The following is a 16,068-nucleotide window of genomic DNA, read 5'->3' on the forward strand; positions in this document are numbered from 1 at the left end:
GTAAGTCGTTTGTAGTGACTGCACGTTATTGTTGCAATCTGTCAATGATAAGGAAACCATTTTAGAGGCAACAATTCAGAACAAAAGAGCACACTCTTGTAAAATTATCGTCAAAGAAATGAATGCGTGGACTCATCAAAAGCATGTCACATCAATGAGAAACATTTTACAAAGAGTGACTGGACAATGATCCATGAGAGACATGATAGAAGCCCTTATTTGATCCAAACAACTAGCAGAAGATATAGAATAAGCACCGAAGCAGCAGTTAGAACTGAAGACTTTAATCATTCTCCAATAAACAATACACACATTCAATGTTTCTTGCTCGCTGCTGCGACCTGCAAAAGAGAAACAAAAAAGGTATATTTTTCATCTGCTGCAACAAATTGATCAGAAGTATACACCTCAATTCCCTGTGCATCATCTAATTTAAAGCATTTTAAAAGGAAGTAAATTGTGCTCTTAAAGGCTGGGTGAGCGCTTCATAGAAACGTACACATCCATGCGGACCAGCTATCCCAATCTGATGTAGCCCTCACTTGCCAGCACTCAATGAACAAGAAAATTTACAGCCCAGGAACAGGCCCTTCAGCCCTCCAAGCCTAAACTGATCTAAGTCCACTGTCTAAACCTGTCGCCCAATTCCTAGGCATCTGTATCCCTTTGCCCCCCACCTACTCATGCATCTGTCCAGATGCACCTTAAATGAATCTACTGTGCCTGCCTCTCCCACCTCTGCTGACAACACGTTCCAGGCCCATATCCCTCCAAACCCTTCCTATTCATATACCCATCCAGATGCCTTTTAAATGTTGCAATTGTACCAGCCTCCACCACTTCCTCTGGCAGCTCATTCCATCACATACCACCCTCTGTGTGAAAAAGTTGCCCCTTAGGTCTCTTTTATATCTTCCCACCCCCACACCCTAAATCAATGCCCTATAGTTCTGGACTCCCCGACCCCAGGGAAAAGACAGTGTCTATTTACCCTATCCATGCCCCTCATGATTTTATAAACCTCCATAAAGTCACTCCTCAGCCTCTGACGCTCCAGGGAAAACAACCCCAGTCTATTCAACCTCTCCCTCTTGCTCAAATCCTCCAACCCTTGTAAATCTATTCTGAACCCTTTCAAATTTCAGTGCTGGGAAATTCCTCAATTTCACTGCTTCTAGGAGTTTCGTAAAATGTTACAGCATTAACAATGCATCGTTAATCAGTGCAGCCAGCCTTTGTTCAAATTTTAACAAGCACGCATTCTAGTTTAATGTACTCACCTGGCCAGCAATACGGTCTAGGTCCCTCTGTCCTTGTGGAGTCAGTCTGCGGCCACTGTAGGGGGGAGAAAAGTTGAAGTGTTAAAAAGCCAGCACTTTATTCCAAACTACACCAAGCTATGCTGCTCAGAGTTTGCCCATTTCAAAGGCTCTACATTCATAACCCTGCAATGTGACCTGAAACAACAGATTTACAGAGAGTTTTGGATATGGGAGTTTCAGGTTCCCCCAGCTGGTCAAACTAAGGGAAAGTGCAGAAAATCTCAACCTCAGGAGCAAAGAAATTCAAGACTTTGCACGGACACATGCTGTGGCAGCAGGTGAGGGAGGACAATAAGCAGACAGATGAGAGCTGCCGCCCAGTGCATCAGTTTACAAACCCATCAAACTCAATGAAATTAAACCAATAACATGAGCTTCAACAACAAAAACAAATCTAGAAGGGTGACCACAGCACACGTTAAGGCAACACAACCAGAGCAGAGACTCATCCACAACTATGGGGAATACCTACTGTCTAAAAATTGTGAATGGGCTGTTGACTAACAATACGTGTAAAAGCAGCTCAGGTTAGTTGCCGCACTCAGCAGTATAAAGTCAGGACAAGGTGCTTTAAAGAATCTACCACTTTATGGTACAGTACAGCTACAAGTGGGAGCTTAAAATTAGAAAAGCCCTTACCCATTAGGATCCTTCTCCACCATCTTCAGGCCTTCCAGAGCTTGCAGCACCTTCCTAGCCACAGACTTGGAGCCGCGGCTGAAGTGACTGGGCTTCACACCATTCCGTTGGCGCCCACCATAGATCTTGGTCATGGCGCCAACTCCAACACCGCCCCTCAAGTACAGGTGACGCACTGTGGAGGCTGAAACAAGCACACAGGTTTACAGTTAGACCAGGTTCTCACTGCAGCCTCCCAACCTTCACTATTTGCTCCAATATTAACTACCCATTCTTGCTTGCGAGATCAAAATTCACTCGACATACTCCAATCTTTGTTAAACTACTTCACTATTCATTTAAAAAAAATTCCTATTACTCTCACCCCAGTCCACTAATTAACCTTTTAGTTATTCTCTGCTGTTTTTGTTAATTGTTCTGACCAGACACTCACCTTTGTGCAATACACGTGTTAATCCTCAAGTTGGATGCTTTCTCTAGTCATAGAGCCATAAAGCACAGAAACAGACCCTTCAGTCCAACTCTTCCATGCTGACCAGGTTTCCTAAACTAAACTAGCCCCATTTGCCTGCACTTGGCCCATTCCCCTCTAAACCCTTCCTATCCACGTAGCTGTCCAAATGTCTTTTAAATGTTGTAATTGCACCCATGTCCACTATTTCCTCGAGCAGTTCATTCCATATATGCACTACCCCTCTGCATGAAAACGTTGCCCCTTAGGTCCCTTTTAAAACATTCCCCTCAAACTTTAAACCTGAGCACTCTTGTTTTGGACACACCTACACTGGGAACAAGACCATGGCTACTCACCTTATCTATGCCTCTCATCATTTTATAAATCTAAGGTCATCTCTCAGCCTCCCACACCCCAGAGGAAAAAAAAGCCTATGTAACCTCTCCTTTTAAACTGAAATCTCAGTAACATCCTTGTAACTTTTTTTTTGCATCCTTTCCAGTTTAATAACATCCTTCCTCTAATAGGATGACCAGAAATGTGTGCAGTACTCCAAATGTGGCCTCACCAATGTCCTGAACATTAAATGGGAGGGGGGGGGGGGGGGGGGGGGGATTGGAGGAGGAGAGGAGAAAGAGAGAGAGACACAGACACAGACAGCGAGCGCAATGGAGTGTTCTCAATAAAAGGTAGGCCCATTTAGGACTAAGACACAGGAATTTCTTCAGTCTTCAAAATTGGCAGAGGACTCTGAATTTAGAGGACATTCAAGACAGACATTAAGATTTAGAGAGATTAAAAGTACAGGTAGACAAACCTTTGGCCAAAAATCCCGAAAGCCAAAGTTTTTTTGTGAAATTTCTTTTGTTAACAAGGTTGTTTGGCATGCAAAGTTAACCCAACTCCACACTCAGTCGATAAGTGTCACTCACATGCGACATGTGGGGACATGACCCAACACTGGCAGGCTTCAATTGTGTCCCCAGGTCTATAGTACTCATAGTAAGCCTCCTCTTCGGTAAGTTTTTTTAAAAAAAATTTTCACCAAACTGTCACTTATTCTGAAATTCGAAAAATTCCAATTTCTGAAACCCATCACCTCCGCTCTCCCATCACATCCCTCCCCTCACCCACCGCCTCCGCTCTCCCATCACATCCCTCCCCTCCACCATCACTCTGCTTTATCATGATCATCTTTCCTCACCCACACTGCCTCTGCTCTCCCATAGCCTCCCCACCCCCCCCCCCCCCCTCCAATCACCAACTATCTCAGGAAGCAGTCTTTCGTAACCAGGAGGAGCTCAGTTTAGGAGAAACAACTATGCATTTTGCAGTCTCGAGATATACTGAAATGCCCCACAAGCAAATCACGGAGAGCAAAAAGCTGCCCGTGGCACAGCAAGATCCCACAGAAAGTAACGACAAAAGCACAATTAGCTCATCTTTCAACTGGCTTGATTGAGGGAATAAAGATAGCCAAAACAGGAGAGAACTTGAAAAATGGTTAGGATATTGTCCTGTATACTTGAACAGGCATCTCTACCAGACCATAAGACACAGGAGCAGGAACAGGCCACTCAGCCCATCAAGTCACCTGCTCTATTCAACGAGATGACAGTTTATGCGGTGAACCACAAACAGACTGCCTTCTCTATGACCCATGATTCCTTCACGGATCATAAATCTAGCTCAGCCTTGAATATACTTAATGACTTAGCCTCAACAACCCTCAAGAGTAAAGAGCTCTACAGATTTGCTGCTCTCAGGAGAAATTTCTCATCTGTTTTAAAAGTATGACCCCCGTTCAGAGATTATTACCCTAGACTCTCCAAACAACCTTTCCTCAATATCTCTTGTCAAGCCCCTTAAGAACAGTGTACATTTCAATAATATTCTTCTTTATTCCAAAGTGCACAAATCCAATCTACTCAACCTTTCCACGTATGACAGCCCCTTCATTCCTGGTACCAACCTAGTCAAAAAGGCAGCACCCATATGAATGCAGACAAAAAGAGCTGACATTTTCAGATTAATAGTTAACTTTACAGATCAACGACTTTTTCATCAAAACTGATCAGACATCCTGATAACTGCCTTCTCTCTGCACATGCTGCCTAGTTTGCTGTGCACTTTAGCAAGTGTTATTTCGAGGCTCCAAAGTCTGCAATAGCCTGCTTTCCCATTCGAGAAATGTGAGCAGTGGATACCTCTGAATCTGAAGTGTCCAGGTTCAAGACCCAAGTACAAAAATCAGTAGACAACCTTGTGTGCAATCGAGGGAGTATTGCACTGTCACAGTGTCATTACCTCATAGTCGTCGGCAAATTGCGTATCCATCTCCCTACCTGGGTGGACGTAACAGACCCCAGGACAATATTTTGCCCAACATATACCCCTCAACTGATATCACATACACAAAGCCACAAACCATCAGGTCATCAGCTTGCTTCTTGTGGGAGCTTGCCACGTGCCAATTTACAGAAATGTTTACTATGGTAAAATGGGGACGACATCTCAAGGGAGTACTTCATGGACTGTAAAGGACTTCAAGCCATCCGGGTGAAGTGAACAACACCATATAAAGCTCAATTCTTTATTTCTCTGCCCAGTCCCAATCTCCACGGATCATCAGACCCTGTTAAAATGGGTTGGAGAGCAGCTGAAAGCTGAAACTTTACATCAGAGTTGCGTACTGACAGAATGAGGAAAGGTGGGCTATTCAGATAGTCAAGAGATGTACAGCACGGAAACAGACCCTTTTGGCCCAACTCGTCCATGCCGACCAGATATCCCAACCTAATCTAGTCCTAGTTGCCAGCACTTGGCCCATATCCCTTTACACCCTTCCTATTCAGATGCCTTTTAAATGCTGTAATTGTACCAGCCTCCACCACAAGCTCTGTCAGCTCATTCCATACACGCACCACCCTTTGCATAAAAAGAGTTGTTCCTAGGTCCCTTTTATATCTTTGCCCTCTTACCCTAAACCTAATGTCCTCTAGTTCTGGACTCCTCCACCCCAGGGAAAAGACCATGTCTCTTTACCCTATCCATGCCCCTCATGATTTTATAAACCTCTATAAGGTCACCCCTGAGCCCCCAACGTTCCAGGGAAAACAGCCCCAGCCTGTTCAGCCTCTCCCTGTAGCTCAAACCCTCCAACCCTGGCAACATCCTTGTAAATCTTTTCTGAACCCTTTCAAGTTTCACAACATCCTTCCGATAGGAAGGAGACCAGAATTACACAATTATTCAATGCCCTGTACAGTCACAACATGACCTCCCACCTCCTGTACTCAATACTCTGACCAATAAAGGAAAGCAGACCAAACACCTCCTTCACTATCCTATCTACCTGCGACTCCACTTTCAAGGAGCTGTTATCCTGCACACCAAGGTCTCTTTGTTCAGAAACACTCCCCAGGACCGTACCATTAAGTGCATAACTCCTGCTAAGATTAGCTTTCCCAAAAAGCCACATCTGAATTCTGAGGCAGAGACAGTCCCTAAACAACAACAAAAGAGGGGAAATTGGATTAACTGCACTCACCAGCGCGGGTGTAGAACCAGTTCTCATCATATGGAGCAAGTTCTTTGTGTTTGCCCAGCTTCACGGTGTCAACCCAATCGGGTACCTTTAACTTGCCAGACCTGTAAACACAGACAAATGTGAAAGGTCCCCTGTTGGAATCCACACAAGTGGGGAAAAATAAATACAAGTAACAACAAGTATACTAGATGAGATCAACAATGATCGCACTGAATGTTGCAGCAGGCTCAAGGGGCTGAATTGCTGAGTCCTGCTCTTTGCAGGAACTGACTATTGAGTCGGATGATCAGCTAGCATACTGAAGGGGTGAAGCTCTTAATGGCCTCCTGCTGCTCGAATTTGCTACGTTATTAAATTTCAATAGACCTGGTTCAGATCAACACCCATCCAATCGCTGCTCAAAGCATGGAAAAACTAAAACTTTAAAATCAATAACCTAAAATGAAGTGAGATTTACTCAGGCAGTTTCAGGACTTAGGATTCCAGGCACAGTCACGGACAGAGAACACTTTAGGAAGGTAAAATATTTGCAGATGGAATATAATGTGAAAGTGTCCACTTTGGCAGGTAGAAAATCAGAACATAACTGACAGAGGGGACCTGCACCAGAGTCCTTGTGCATATGTCACAAAAAACACAAACTAACATGCAGCTAAAACACAATTAGGGAGACAACTAGAACATGGGCCTTTATTATAAAGGGAAATGGAGTATGCAAGAAGGGGACATCTTGCTGAAACTTTACAGGGCACTAGTGAGACATCTGGAACATGGTCTATGGTTGTGGCCTCTTTATTAGTGTTCCTCATTCGTGTGGCATGGTGTAACTTGCAAGGTCACTATCTAAAGCTTATCTCTAAAGCTGTAGCTCATCTCTTGGACAGAGTGGCTTCCTAGGCCATTTCAGGTGGAAATTAGGAGTCAACCACATTGCTGTGGGTCTGCAGTCATGTGTGGGCCAGACAGGACAAGCACGACACATTCCATTCCCTAAAGTAGGAGTGAACTAGATCAGCCTTTAACAGGAATCATCTTGGTCACCATCACAGAAACTAGCTTTCAATTCCAGATTTCTTGACTGAATTTTTAAATTCCGCAGCTGGCTAGATTTGTACTGAAGACAGTTCAAAGAAAGATTCCTGGAATTAATCTTTAGAAGGAAGAATGACCAGATTAGGTTTCTAGATTAGAGATTGAGAGATGATCTCACTGCACGATGCAGGATTCTGAGGGGCTTGGCAAGGTGGATGTTGAGAGGATGCTTCCTCTTATAGGGAAACCAGAAACTTGAGTTTAAAGATGTTTCCCTTTGAAGGCAGATGGGTCACAGAGGGTTGTTAAGTCTTAGAAATCCTCTCCCATGGAGTGCAGTGGAAGATTGACCTCAAGGCTCTGAGACTGAAGATTTTTAACTGACAAAGGAGTCATAGATTTTGAGGGACAATAGGAAAAGTGGATTGAAAATTATTTGGATGAGAGCATAAGAGGTACAGTTAGTAAGCTTGCAGATGACACCAAAACTGGAGGTGGAGTGGACAGCGAAGAGGGTTACCTCAGAATAAAACAGGATCTGGACCAGATGGGCCAATGGGCTGAGAAGTGGCAGATGGAGTTTAATTCAGATAAATGTGAGGTGCTGCATTTGGGAAAGCAAATCTCAGCAGGACTTATACACTTAATGGTAAGGTTCTAGGGAGTGTTGCTGAACAAAGAGAGCTTGGAGTGCAGGTTCATAGCTCCTTGAAAGTGGTGTCGCAGGTAGATAGGATAGTGAAGGTGACACTTGGTATGCTTTCCTTTATTGGTCAGAGTATTGTGTACAGGAGTTGGGAGGTCATATTGCGGCTGTACAGGACATTGGTTAGGCCACTGTTGGGAATATTGCTTGCAATTCTGGTCTCCTTCCTCTTGGAAAGATGTTGTGAAATTTATCTGGTCGGCATGGACGTGTTGGACCGAAGGATCTGTTTCCGTGCTGTACATCTCTATGACTATGTCACAATCAGATCAGCTCCATTTTTAACGATTGGCAGAGTGTACAAGTAGGGGAAGTCTTGCTGAAATTTTACAGGGCACTCGAGACCACATCTGGAACAACGTGCATTGGGAAGAGAATTTCAAAGGCTAACAACCCTCTGTGACCCATCTACCTTCAAAGTGAAGCATCTATAGACTCTGCTAGTTTTTGGTTTCCCAATAAGAGGAAACATCCAATCTCATCAAATGGCAGAGCAGGTCTGAGCAGCCAATTGGCCCACGATATTGTAAAGACAACTTCAAGACTCCAGAGTAAAGATGGAAAGATATACTGCTTTAAAATCAAAGCAATCATGCAAAGAGATGCTTGCAGTTTTAAAAACAATTCACAAGAGCACGCAGAATTGTATCGACAATGCTACCTTACTGGAACAATGAGAGAGAAGGCAGAAAAGAGAGAGAGAGAAAAGAGAGAGATCAGGTGATTCTGCCCAGAGTCTTTTGATTGGCTTTTCAATTGGCACCAGTTGTGATGTACATAGAAGAGCTCAGCACAGCAAATCCTTCTGATTGGATCAGCTGCAGTTTAACACAAGCCCTATTGATGGAGGGAAGGAAGAAAGGGAAATAGAAGGGGACGAAGCCCCAAATTGCAGCATCAACACCTTTGCTCTGGAGAAGTTTCAACAACGAAAGAGAAACAACATTCATTCGCTGAAAGGAAGAATGTTAAGACCTAAAGGGAAAGGAAAAGCCTGGGTCCAACCAAGAAACCAGTGAACTAAAGACTGACTCTTGCTGTGTAAATATCATTAGTTCACCAGCCCTTTGTACCAATGAATCTAATTTGATGATTTTGAACCAGTGATAGAGAATGGTGTTCCTCTATACTTTCCTCCTGCTCCACTCGATTGTGGTGTGTGTTTGTGCGAGATGGAGGGTGGGCGTTTTAAAAGGGATAAAGTTTAAATTACATAAAGTAGACATCCTGTCCTTTTGTATTCTTAGTTACGTTATAGATTATCAATTCTCCCGGACTACTTTTTGCCTTTGTTTAAAAGCAGTTCAATTGATAAACTGATCTCATTGCAAGATGCAGGATTTGGGGGGGGGGGGGGGGGGGCAGGGGACAACACTTGGCAAAATAGATGTTGGGAGAACATTTCCTCTTATTGGGTAACCTAGAACTAGGAGAGGTTATGGTAGATGGATCAGAAGCTTGTTAGTGCTTGAAATTCTCTTTCCCAGAGAGCAGTGGCTGAGTGATCACAAAACTCAGCTTGATATTTTCTTAATGGAAATGTTATTGGTAATGGAATAACCTGGATTACATGCTTATTATAAATTAAACAGCCAGATATAACTGGGCAACTCAGTGGTTTAAATCAAATGTTCACATTTGAGATTACTTGAGAGAAGGGGGATTTGTTTCACAGACCACAAGGCAACATGGGTTACAAGTGATAGGAATGAGTGATCAATGGGACCTGGTCTGGTTTTGTTAAAGGCCGCAGTTCAGACAGCTGAAATTTATCAGCACAGGGGGTCGTTTCATTATTAACTCCAGCATCTTACTGGGTCTAAAAAAAATCTGAACAATAAAATGCAAGCTTTTCTTTAAGCCTCAGTGAGGCATTTGGTACGTACTTCTTGAGAAAAGCACCCAGGGCTTTGACAAACTCCTGCTGGTTCACGTCCTTCACTGTGACACCAGGCATCTGGGGGGGGAAAAAAAAAGCAGGAAGTCAGTCTGGCAACAAACTAAGGGATAAACTGGCCACACCATTTGTGCAGAATTTAAGGTATCTACAGCTGCAACTACAGATTCATCAGTAGAATCCAATCTCAAGGAACCCATCATTTTTGTGCAGAACCATGTTTTGCTCCACTGCAGACACAATACAACTGTTCCTGACTCCAGGTACACACTGTCCCTGGTCTCACTTGTCCAATTCCACCAGTTCCTTCATTATGCCCATTACAGCAAATATATTCATCACAATAAGCCTCAAACCTCTGTAGACAATGCCAGATGTGACCTCTCCCAAGGTTCGCCACAGTTGGTGAGATTTCTTTACTCCTGCCCTCAAACTCTCTTGTAATTGAGGCCAAAACATTTGCCTTTCTAACCAGTTGCTATACCCATGCGTTAGCTTTCAGTGATGCTTTTTTTTTGACACTTGCACCCCTCAGTTTCTCACCATTTAAAGAAATACTTCTGTTTCCCTCAAAGGGGAGGGGTGCAGAGCTTCACATTTTCCACCTGTCCATGATACTAACTCAAGTTAGCTTGTCCAAATGCTCTTAAACCCTGTTCATGCTCCAATCTCATTTGACCTCACCAGCAAATGTGGAACTATTGCATGTGGCCCCATCAAATCATTGACATGGATTGTGAACAGCTCTGGCCGGAGTACCTGTCCTTGCAGTATACCAATGGTCACAGACGGAGAATAACCCAACCGTACTCAATTTCTGTCCACCAATCAATTCTCAATCCCTGACAAAATATTAAACGCTCAGTCTGACATCATCTAATTTTGCTGATTATAGCACAGCCTTTATTAAAAGCCCTCTGAAAGTGCAGATACATCACATCCACTGAATTCCCCTTTTCCAATCCTGCAGTTAATCTTCAAAATAAAAACTTCAAAGCAGATTGTTAAACATGATTTCCCACTAATCAATCACACTTGGCTCTGCACAATCCTACCATTATTCTCCAAGTGCCCAGTTATCACATCTTTTAAAAGCTACAAGTGAAGCCATGTTGAAAAGATCTGTATTAAGTTTTCACACACTGTACAATCCAACACTCTCTGAAATATCCACTCATCTCCTGTCCTAACTCAACCTGACTCCCAATGTGTGGTGGTATTTCCCACCATATTTCCTACTCCCAACCACATGGCTTATCTGCCCACTTGTGCATGTCAGTCAGCTCTCTCCCTCTCCTTTCCTGGTTCACCACTCTGGGTCTGTATTCCTCACACTGCCCTCACAGCATCTGCCTGATTTATCCCTCATCCTACTCCCTCCCTTTTGCCCTCCTCAAGCTCCTTCCCAAATCTATTCACTGACTATTCTTCGCCCTACTGTCTCCCATCGTTACCTCTAGTGTTCACTGTGCTCTTCCCCCATTCCTTTAACATTCCCATATTCCACACAATGCTCTCTCCCAGGTTTACCTGTTTCAAAACCCGCATTCTTCAACCCGCTCTTTCCTACACACAGTTTACCCATTTTGATCCTGCTTTTATCATGTATTGCTCAGTCTGCCCTTTCCTCATTGTGTTGCACATTCTGCTCTCTATAACCTTGATTGCCCCTGATTTAAGGTATTACCAGAATGCAATCCTCACTATGCTCTCCCAGTATTTGTCCCTATATTTACCCCTCTACAGTCCTCACCATGCCCCACATAGAATGGAATCTCCCCATATTCCACATACTCTCTTGCTCTATGCTAATCTTCCATTGCTCCTCGCACTGTATTCTTCAAACTACTCTGCTTTCCTTTTAGCCAATTTTTAAAAACTTTGTTCACAGGACGTCAGTATCAATAACCAGTTGGAAGTCAACCACATTGCTGAGAGTCTGGAGTTAGCAGTTTCTTTCCCTAAAAGGACATAAGTGAAGAAGGTGAGGTTTTCCTAACAACGGACAACAGATTCACGGTCATCATAATAGTCATAGAGTTGTATAGCAGGGAAACAGATTCTTTGGTCCAACTCGTCCATGCCAACCACATATCCTAAATTAATCTAGTCGCATTTACCAGCACTTGGCCCATATCCCTCTAAACCCTTCTTATTCTCATACCCATCAAGATGCCTTTTAAATATTGTAATTGTACTCCACCACTTCCCCTGGCAGCTCATTCTACCCTCTGCGTGAAAAGGTTGCCCCGTAGGTCCCTTTTATATCTTTCCCCTTTCACCCTAAAACTTTGCCCTCTAGTTCTGGACTCCCCCCCACCTCAGGGAAAAGACCTTGTCCCATTTACCCTATCCATGCCCCACATCAGGTTATAGTCCAACAAGTTTAAATAGAAACACTAGTTTTCGGAGTGCTGCTCCTTCATCAGGTGGTTGGTTGTGTGATTTTTAACTCTGTACACCTCAGTCCAACATCGCAATCTCCAAATCATGCCCCTTAGGTCTCCTTTATATCTTTCCCCTCACCCTAAATCTATGCCCTCTAGTTCTGGACTCTCCGACCACAGGGAAAAGACTTTGTCTATTTATCCTATCCATGCCCCTGAATTTCGTAAACCTTTAGGGTGTAGGTTTGCTCACTGAGCTGTAGGTTTGATATCCAGACGTTTCATTACCTGGCTAGGTAACATCATCAGTGGCGACCTCCAAGTGAAGCGAAGCTGTTGTCTCCTGTTTTCTATTTATATCTTTCTCCTGGATAGGGTTCGTGGTGATGTCATTTCCTGTTCGTTTTCTGAGGGGTTGATAGATGGTATCTAGATCTATGTGTTTGTTTATGGCGTGGTGGTTGGAGTGCCAGGCCTCTAGGAATTCTCTGGCATGTCTTTGCTTAGCCTGTCCCAGTATAGATGTGTTGTCCCAGTCGAAATGGTGGGTTTTTTTCATCCGTGTGTAGGGCTACGAGGGAGAGAGGATCGTGTCTTTTTGTGGGTAGCTGGTGTCCGTGTATCCTGGTGGCTAACTTGCTTCCTGTTTGTCCCATGTAGTGTTTGTGGCAGTCCTTGCATGGAATTTTGTAGATGACGTTGGTTTTGTTCATGGGTTGTACTGGGTCTTTTTTTTCCTCCATCCAGGAGAAAAGATATAAATAGAAAGCAGGAGACAACAGCTTCGCTTCACATGGAGGTCGCCACTGATGTTACCTAGCCAGGTAATGAAACGTCTGGATATCAAACCTACAGCTCAGCGAGCAAACCTACACCCTAAACCTCAACCTGAGCTACAAACCTTCGCAAACCTTGCATTTTGTAAACCTCGATAAGGTCACCCCTCAGCCTCCGACACTCCAGAGAAAACATCCCCAGCCTGTTTAGTCTCCTACACCTCCTAGCAGAGCGCTTTAGAGAACATCTCTGAGACACCCGCACCAATCAACCACACCACCCTGTGGCCCAACATTTCAACTCCCCCTCCCACTCAGCCGAGGACATGGAGGTCCTGGGCCTCCTTCAGTGCCGCTCCCTCACCACCCAATGCCTAGAGGAAGAACGCCTCACCTTCACCCTTGGAACACTTCAACCCCAGGGCATCAATGTGGACTTCACCAGTTTCCTCATTTCCCCTTCCCCCACCACACCCCCAGCTCCAACCTCCCAGCTGAGCACCGCCCTCATGACCTGTCCTTCCTGCCTATCTTCCTTTCCACCTATCCACTCCACCCTCCTTTCTGACCCATCACTCCCATTCACCTATCGTACTCTTTGCTACCTTCCCCCACCCTCTCCTCCCTGACCTATCACCTCCATCCCCCCCCCACTGTACTCTTTGCTACCTTCCCCCACCCTCCTCCCTGACCTATCACCTCCATCCCCTCCCCCACTGTACTCTCTGCTACCTCCCCCCCACCCTCCTCCCTGACCTATCACCTCCATCCCCTCCCCCACTGTACTCTTTGCTACCTTCCCCCACCCTCTCCTCCCTGACCCATCACCTCCATCCCCTCCCCCCACTCACCCACTGTACTCTATGCTCCTCTCTCCCCACCCTCCTCTCGCGCTTATCTCCCCACCCTGCAGGCTCACTACCTTCACTCCTGATGAAGGCCTTTTGCCCCAAACGTCGATGTTCCCCGCTCCTCGGACGCTGCCTGACCTGCTGTGCTTTTCCAGCACCGCTCTGATCTAGAACCTGGTTTCCAGCATCTGCAGCCCTTGTTTATGCCCCGTTCAGCCTCTCCCTGTCGCTCAGACACCCCCCTCCGACCCCGGCAACATCCTTGTAGATCTTTTCTGAACCCTTTCAAGTTTCCCAACATCTTTCCGATAGGAAGGAGACCAGAATTGCCCACAATATTCCAACAGTGACCTAACCAATGTCCTGTACAGCCGCAACATGACCTCCCAACTCCTGTACTCAATACTCTGACCAATAAAGGAAACACCTTCCTCATTATCCTATCGACCTGTGACTCCACTTTCAAGGAGATATATTATTTATCGAATTCAAACTCAGGTTTCCAGAACATTCCCTGGGTTACTGAATTAACAGCCTGTACCACTAGGCCACAGCCTCGCTATATTTACCTCACGGTGCTCCCTGTCGGTCTATATTGACCTATCGATGAGTATATTCGGTATTAAACCCGCTCCGTGCCTATATTTATGTATAAATGTGGATATTGCGCAGTGAAGCCCTCACCGTGCGGCCGCGCTCTGGGCGATCCGGGGCGGAAAAGGCCGGCGCGGGGTCTCCCGCCCCGACTTCACAGGGGCGCCGGCCGCCCTCGCGAGAGCTCAGACTCCCCCCCCCCCGCCGATTCGCCGGGACCGCGAAGGGGAGGGGCGTGCCCCGGCGGCCACCTTTGTGAAGGCCGGCCCCAGTGCGTGCTCCCCACCCCCCACCCCCGAGCGGCCATCTTGGTACAGGTGACGTCCGAGCGGAGGATCGGCGCAGCCGGCGCGCGTGCCCCTCCGCCATGTTTGTACAGGTGCCGAGCTCTGATCAGCGCGGCCGGGAAAAGGGAGTGGGGAAATGGGCCGGCGGCCATCTTTGTAAAGGAGGCCCATTCTGCACCCCCGCCCCAGGATCAAGGGAAGTTAGTTTCTTGAAAAAGAATAAATAACAACTTTCCAACTTCAAAAAAAAACTTATCAAAAGACATCATTTTCGAGCATTAGCTAGCAATAACTACAAGTACTTAGCTTATGTGATCCCTCTGTCTCTGATGAGCAACCTTGTCTCAGATTTTCAACTCAATGTGGACTTTCCACTATTTCTTAGTCCTGGGAGAAATTTTCACAAAGCCATAGGCAAACAGACCCTGCATTCCAAATCATCCATGCCAAACAAGTTGCCCAAAGTGAACTAGTCCCGTTTGCCTACGTTTCGCCTATATTCTTCTGTCAGAAAAGTTAGCCCAATAAAGCATAGATCACAAAACATAGATTGAAGTGAAATGAACAAGCAGATTATTAACACAGCGATTACGCCGAAGAGAATCTGACCAAACTGAAGCAGCAGCAGGAAGGATTAGGGAGAACCCAAAGGCGTTTTACTCATACGTGAGGAATAAGAGAATGATCAGAGACAAGGTCAGGCCAGTCGGGGATAGCGTAGGAAACTTGTGCGTGGAGTCTGAGCAGATGGGGAAAGCTCTAAATGGGTTTTCTTGCTTCGGTTTTCACTAAGGAAAGGGACCTTGTTGCGAATGAAAACCTTGAGGAGCTGGGAAACAGGCTCGAACAGATCAAGGGTGATGAAGTTGAAATTTTGGCAAACATTAAGATTGATAAGTCCAGAGGGCCAGACCAGATTTATCCAAGGCTTCTCCGGGAAGCGAAAATGGAGGTTGCTAAGCCACTGGGGAAGATCTTTGCTTCCTGATTCTCCTTGGGATCCTCGTACCGGAGGATTGGAGGGAGGCAAATGTAGTTCTTTTTTTTCAAGAAGGAGTAGGGAGATCCCTGGCAATTATTGACAAGTCTGTGGTCAGCAAGGTTTTGGAAAGAATTGGAAAGAATTCTGAGGGATAGGATTTATGGCTGTTTGGAAAAGCATAGCGTGATTAAAAGCATTCAGCATGGCTTTGGGGGGGGGCAAGTCATGCCTCACAAGTCATATTGAGTTCTTTGAGGAGATGATGAGACAGGTCGACAAAGGTCAAGCAGTGGATGTACTGTATATGGACTTCAGCAGGGCATTTGATAAGGTTCTCCATGGTAGGCTCATTCATAAAGTCAGGAGGTTTGGGATACAGGGAGATTTGGCGATCTGGATTCAGAATTGGTTGGCTGACAGAAGGCAGAGAGTGGTTGTAGATGGAAAGTGTTCTGCCTGAAGGTCAGTGGTGAGTGGGGTCCTGCAGGGCTCTGTCTTGGGTCTCAACTTTTTGTAGTTTTTATAAATGACTTGGATGAAGGATGGGTTAGTAAATTTGCAGATGACACAAAGTTTGGAGGTGTCATCAAT

General features: G+C 45.3%; 1 protein-coding gene across 2 annotated transcripts; it reads right to left on the bottom strand.

The window, feature by feature from the left end:
- Window positions 1–268: 268 nt before the first annotated feature.
- On the bottom strand, window positions 269–14,404 carry rps19 (ribosomal protein S19). 2 transcript variants are annotated; one of them, XM_072553558.1, is made up of 6 exons: window positions 14,299–14,404; window positions 9,590–9,660; window positions 5,966–6,066; window positions 1,962–2,145; window positions 1,281–1,335; window positions 269–341 (listed from the first exon to the last, which is right to left on the bottom strand). In XM_072553558.1, exons 2-6 carry the CDS (start codon window positions 9,658–9,660, stop codon window positions 315–317), a joined length of 438 nt encoding a protein of 145 aa, XP_072409659.1. In that variant the 5' UTR covers window positions 14,299–14,404; the 3' UTR covers window positions 269–314. The 2 variants fall into 2 exon arrangements, with proteins under 2 accessions (XP_072409659.1, XP_072409657.1); XM_072553556.1 differs by having other exon boundaries at window positions 14,184–14,358.
- Window positions 14,405–16,068: the final 1,664 nt, after the last annotated feature.

Source organism: Chiloscyllium punctatum, chromosome 34 (genome assembly GCF_047496795.1).
Source record: "Chiloscyllium punctatum isolate Juve2018m chromosome 34, sChiPun1.3, whole genome shotgun sequence".
Taxonomy (NCBI): Eukaryota; Metazoa; Chordata; class Chondrichthyes; order Orectolobiformes; family Hemiscylliidae; genus Chiloscyllium; species Chiloscyllium punctatum.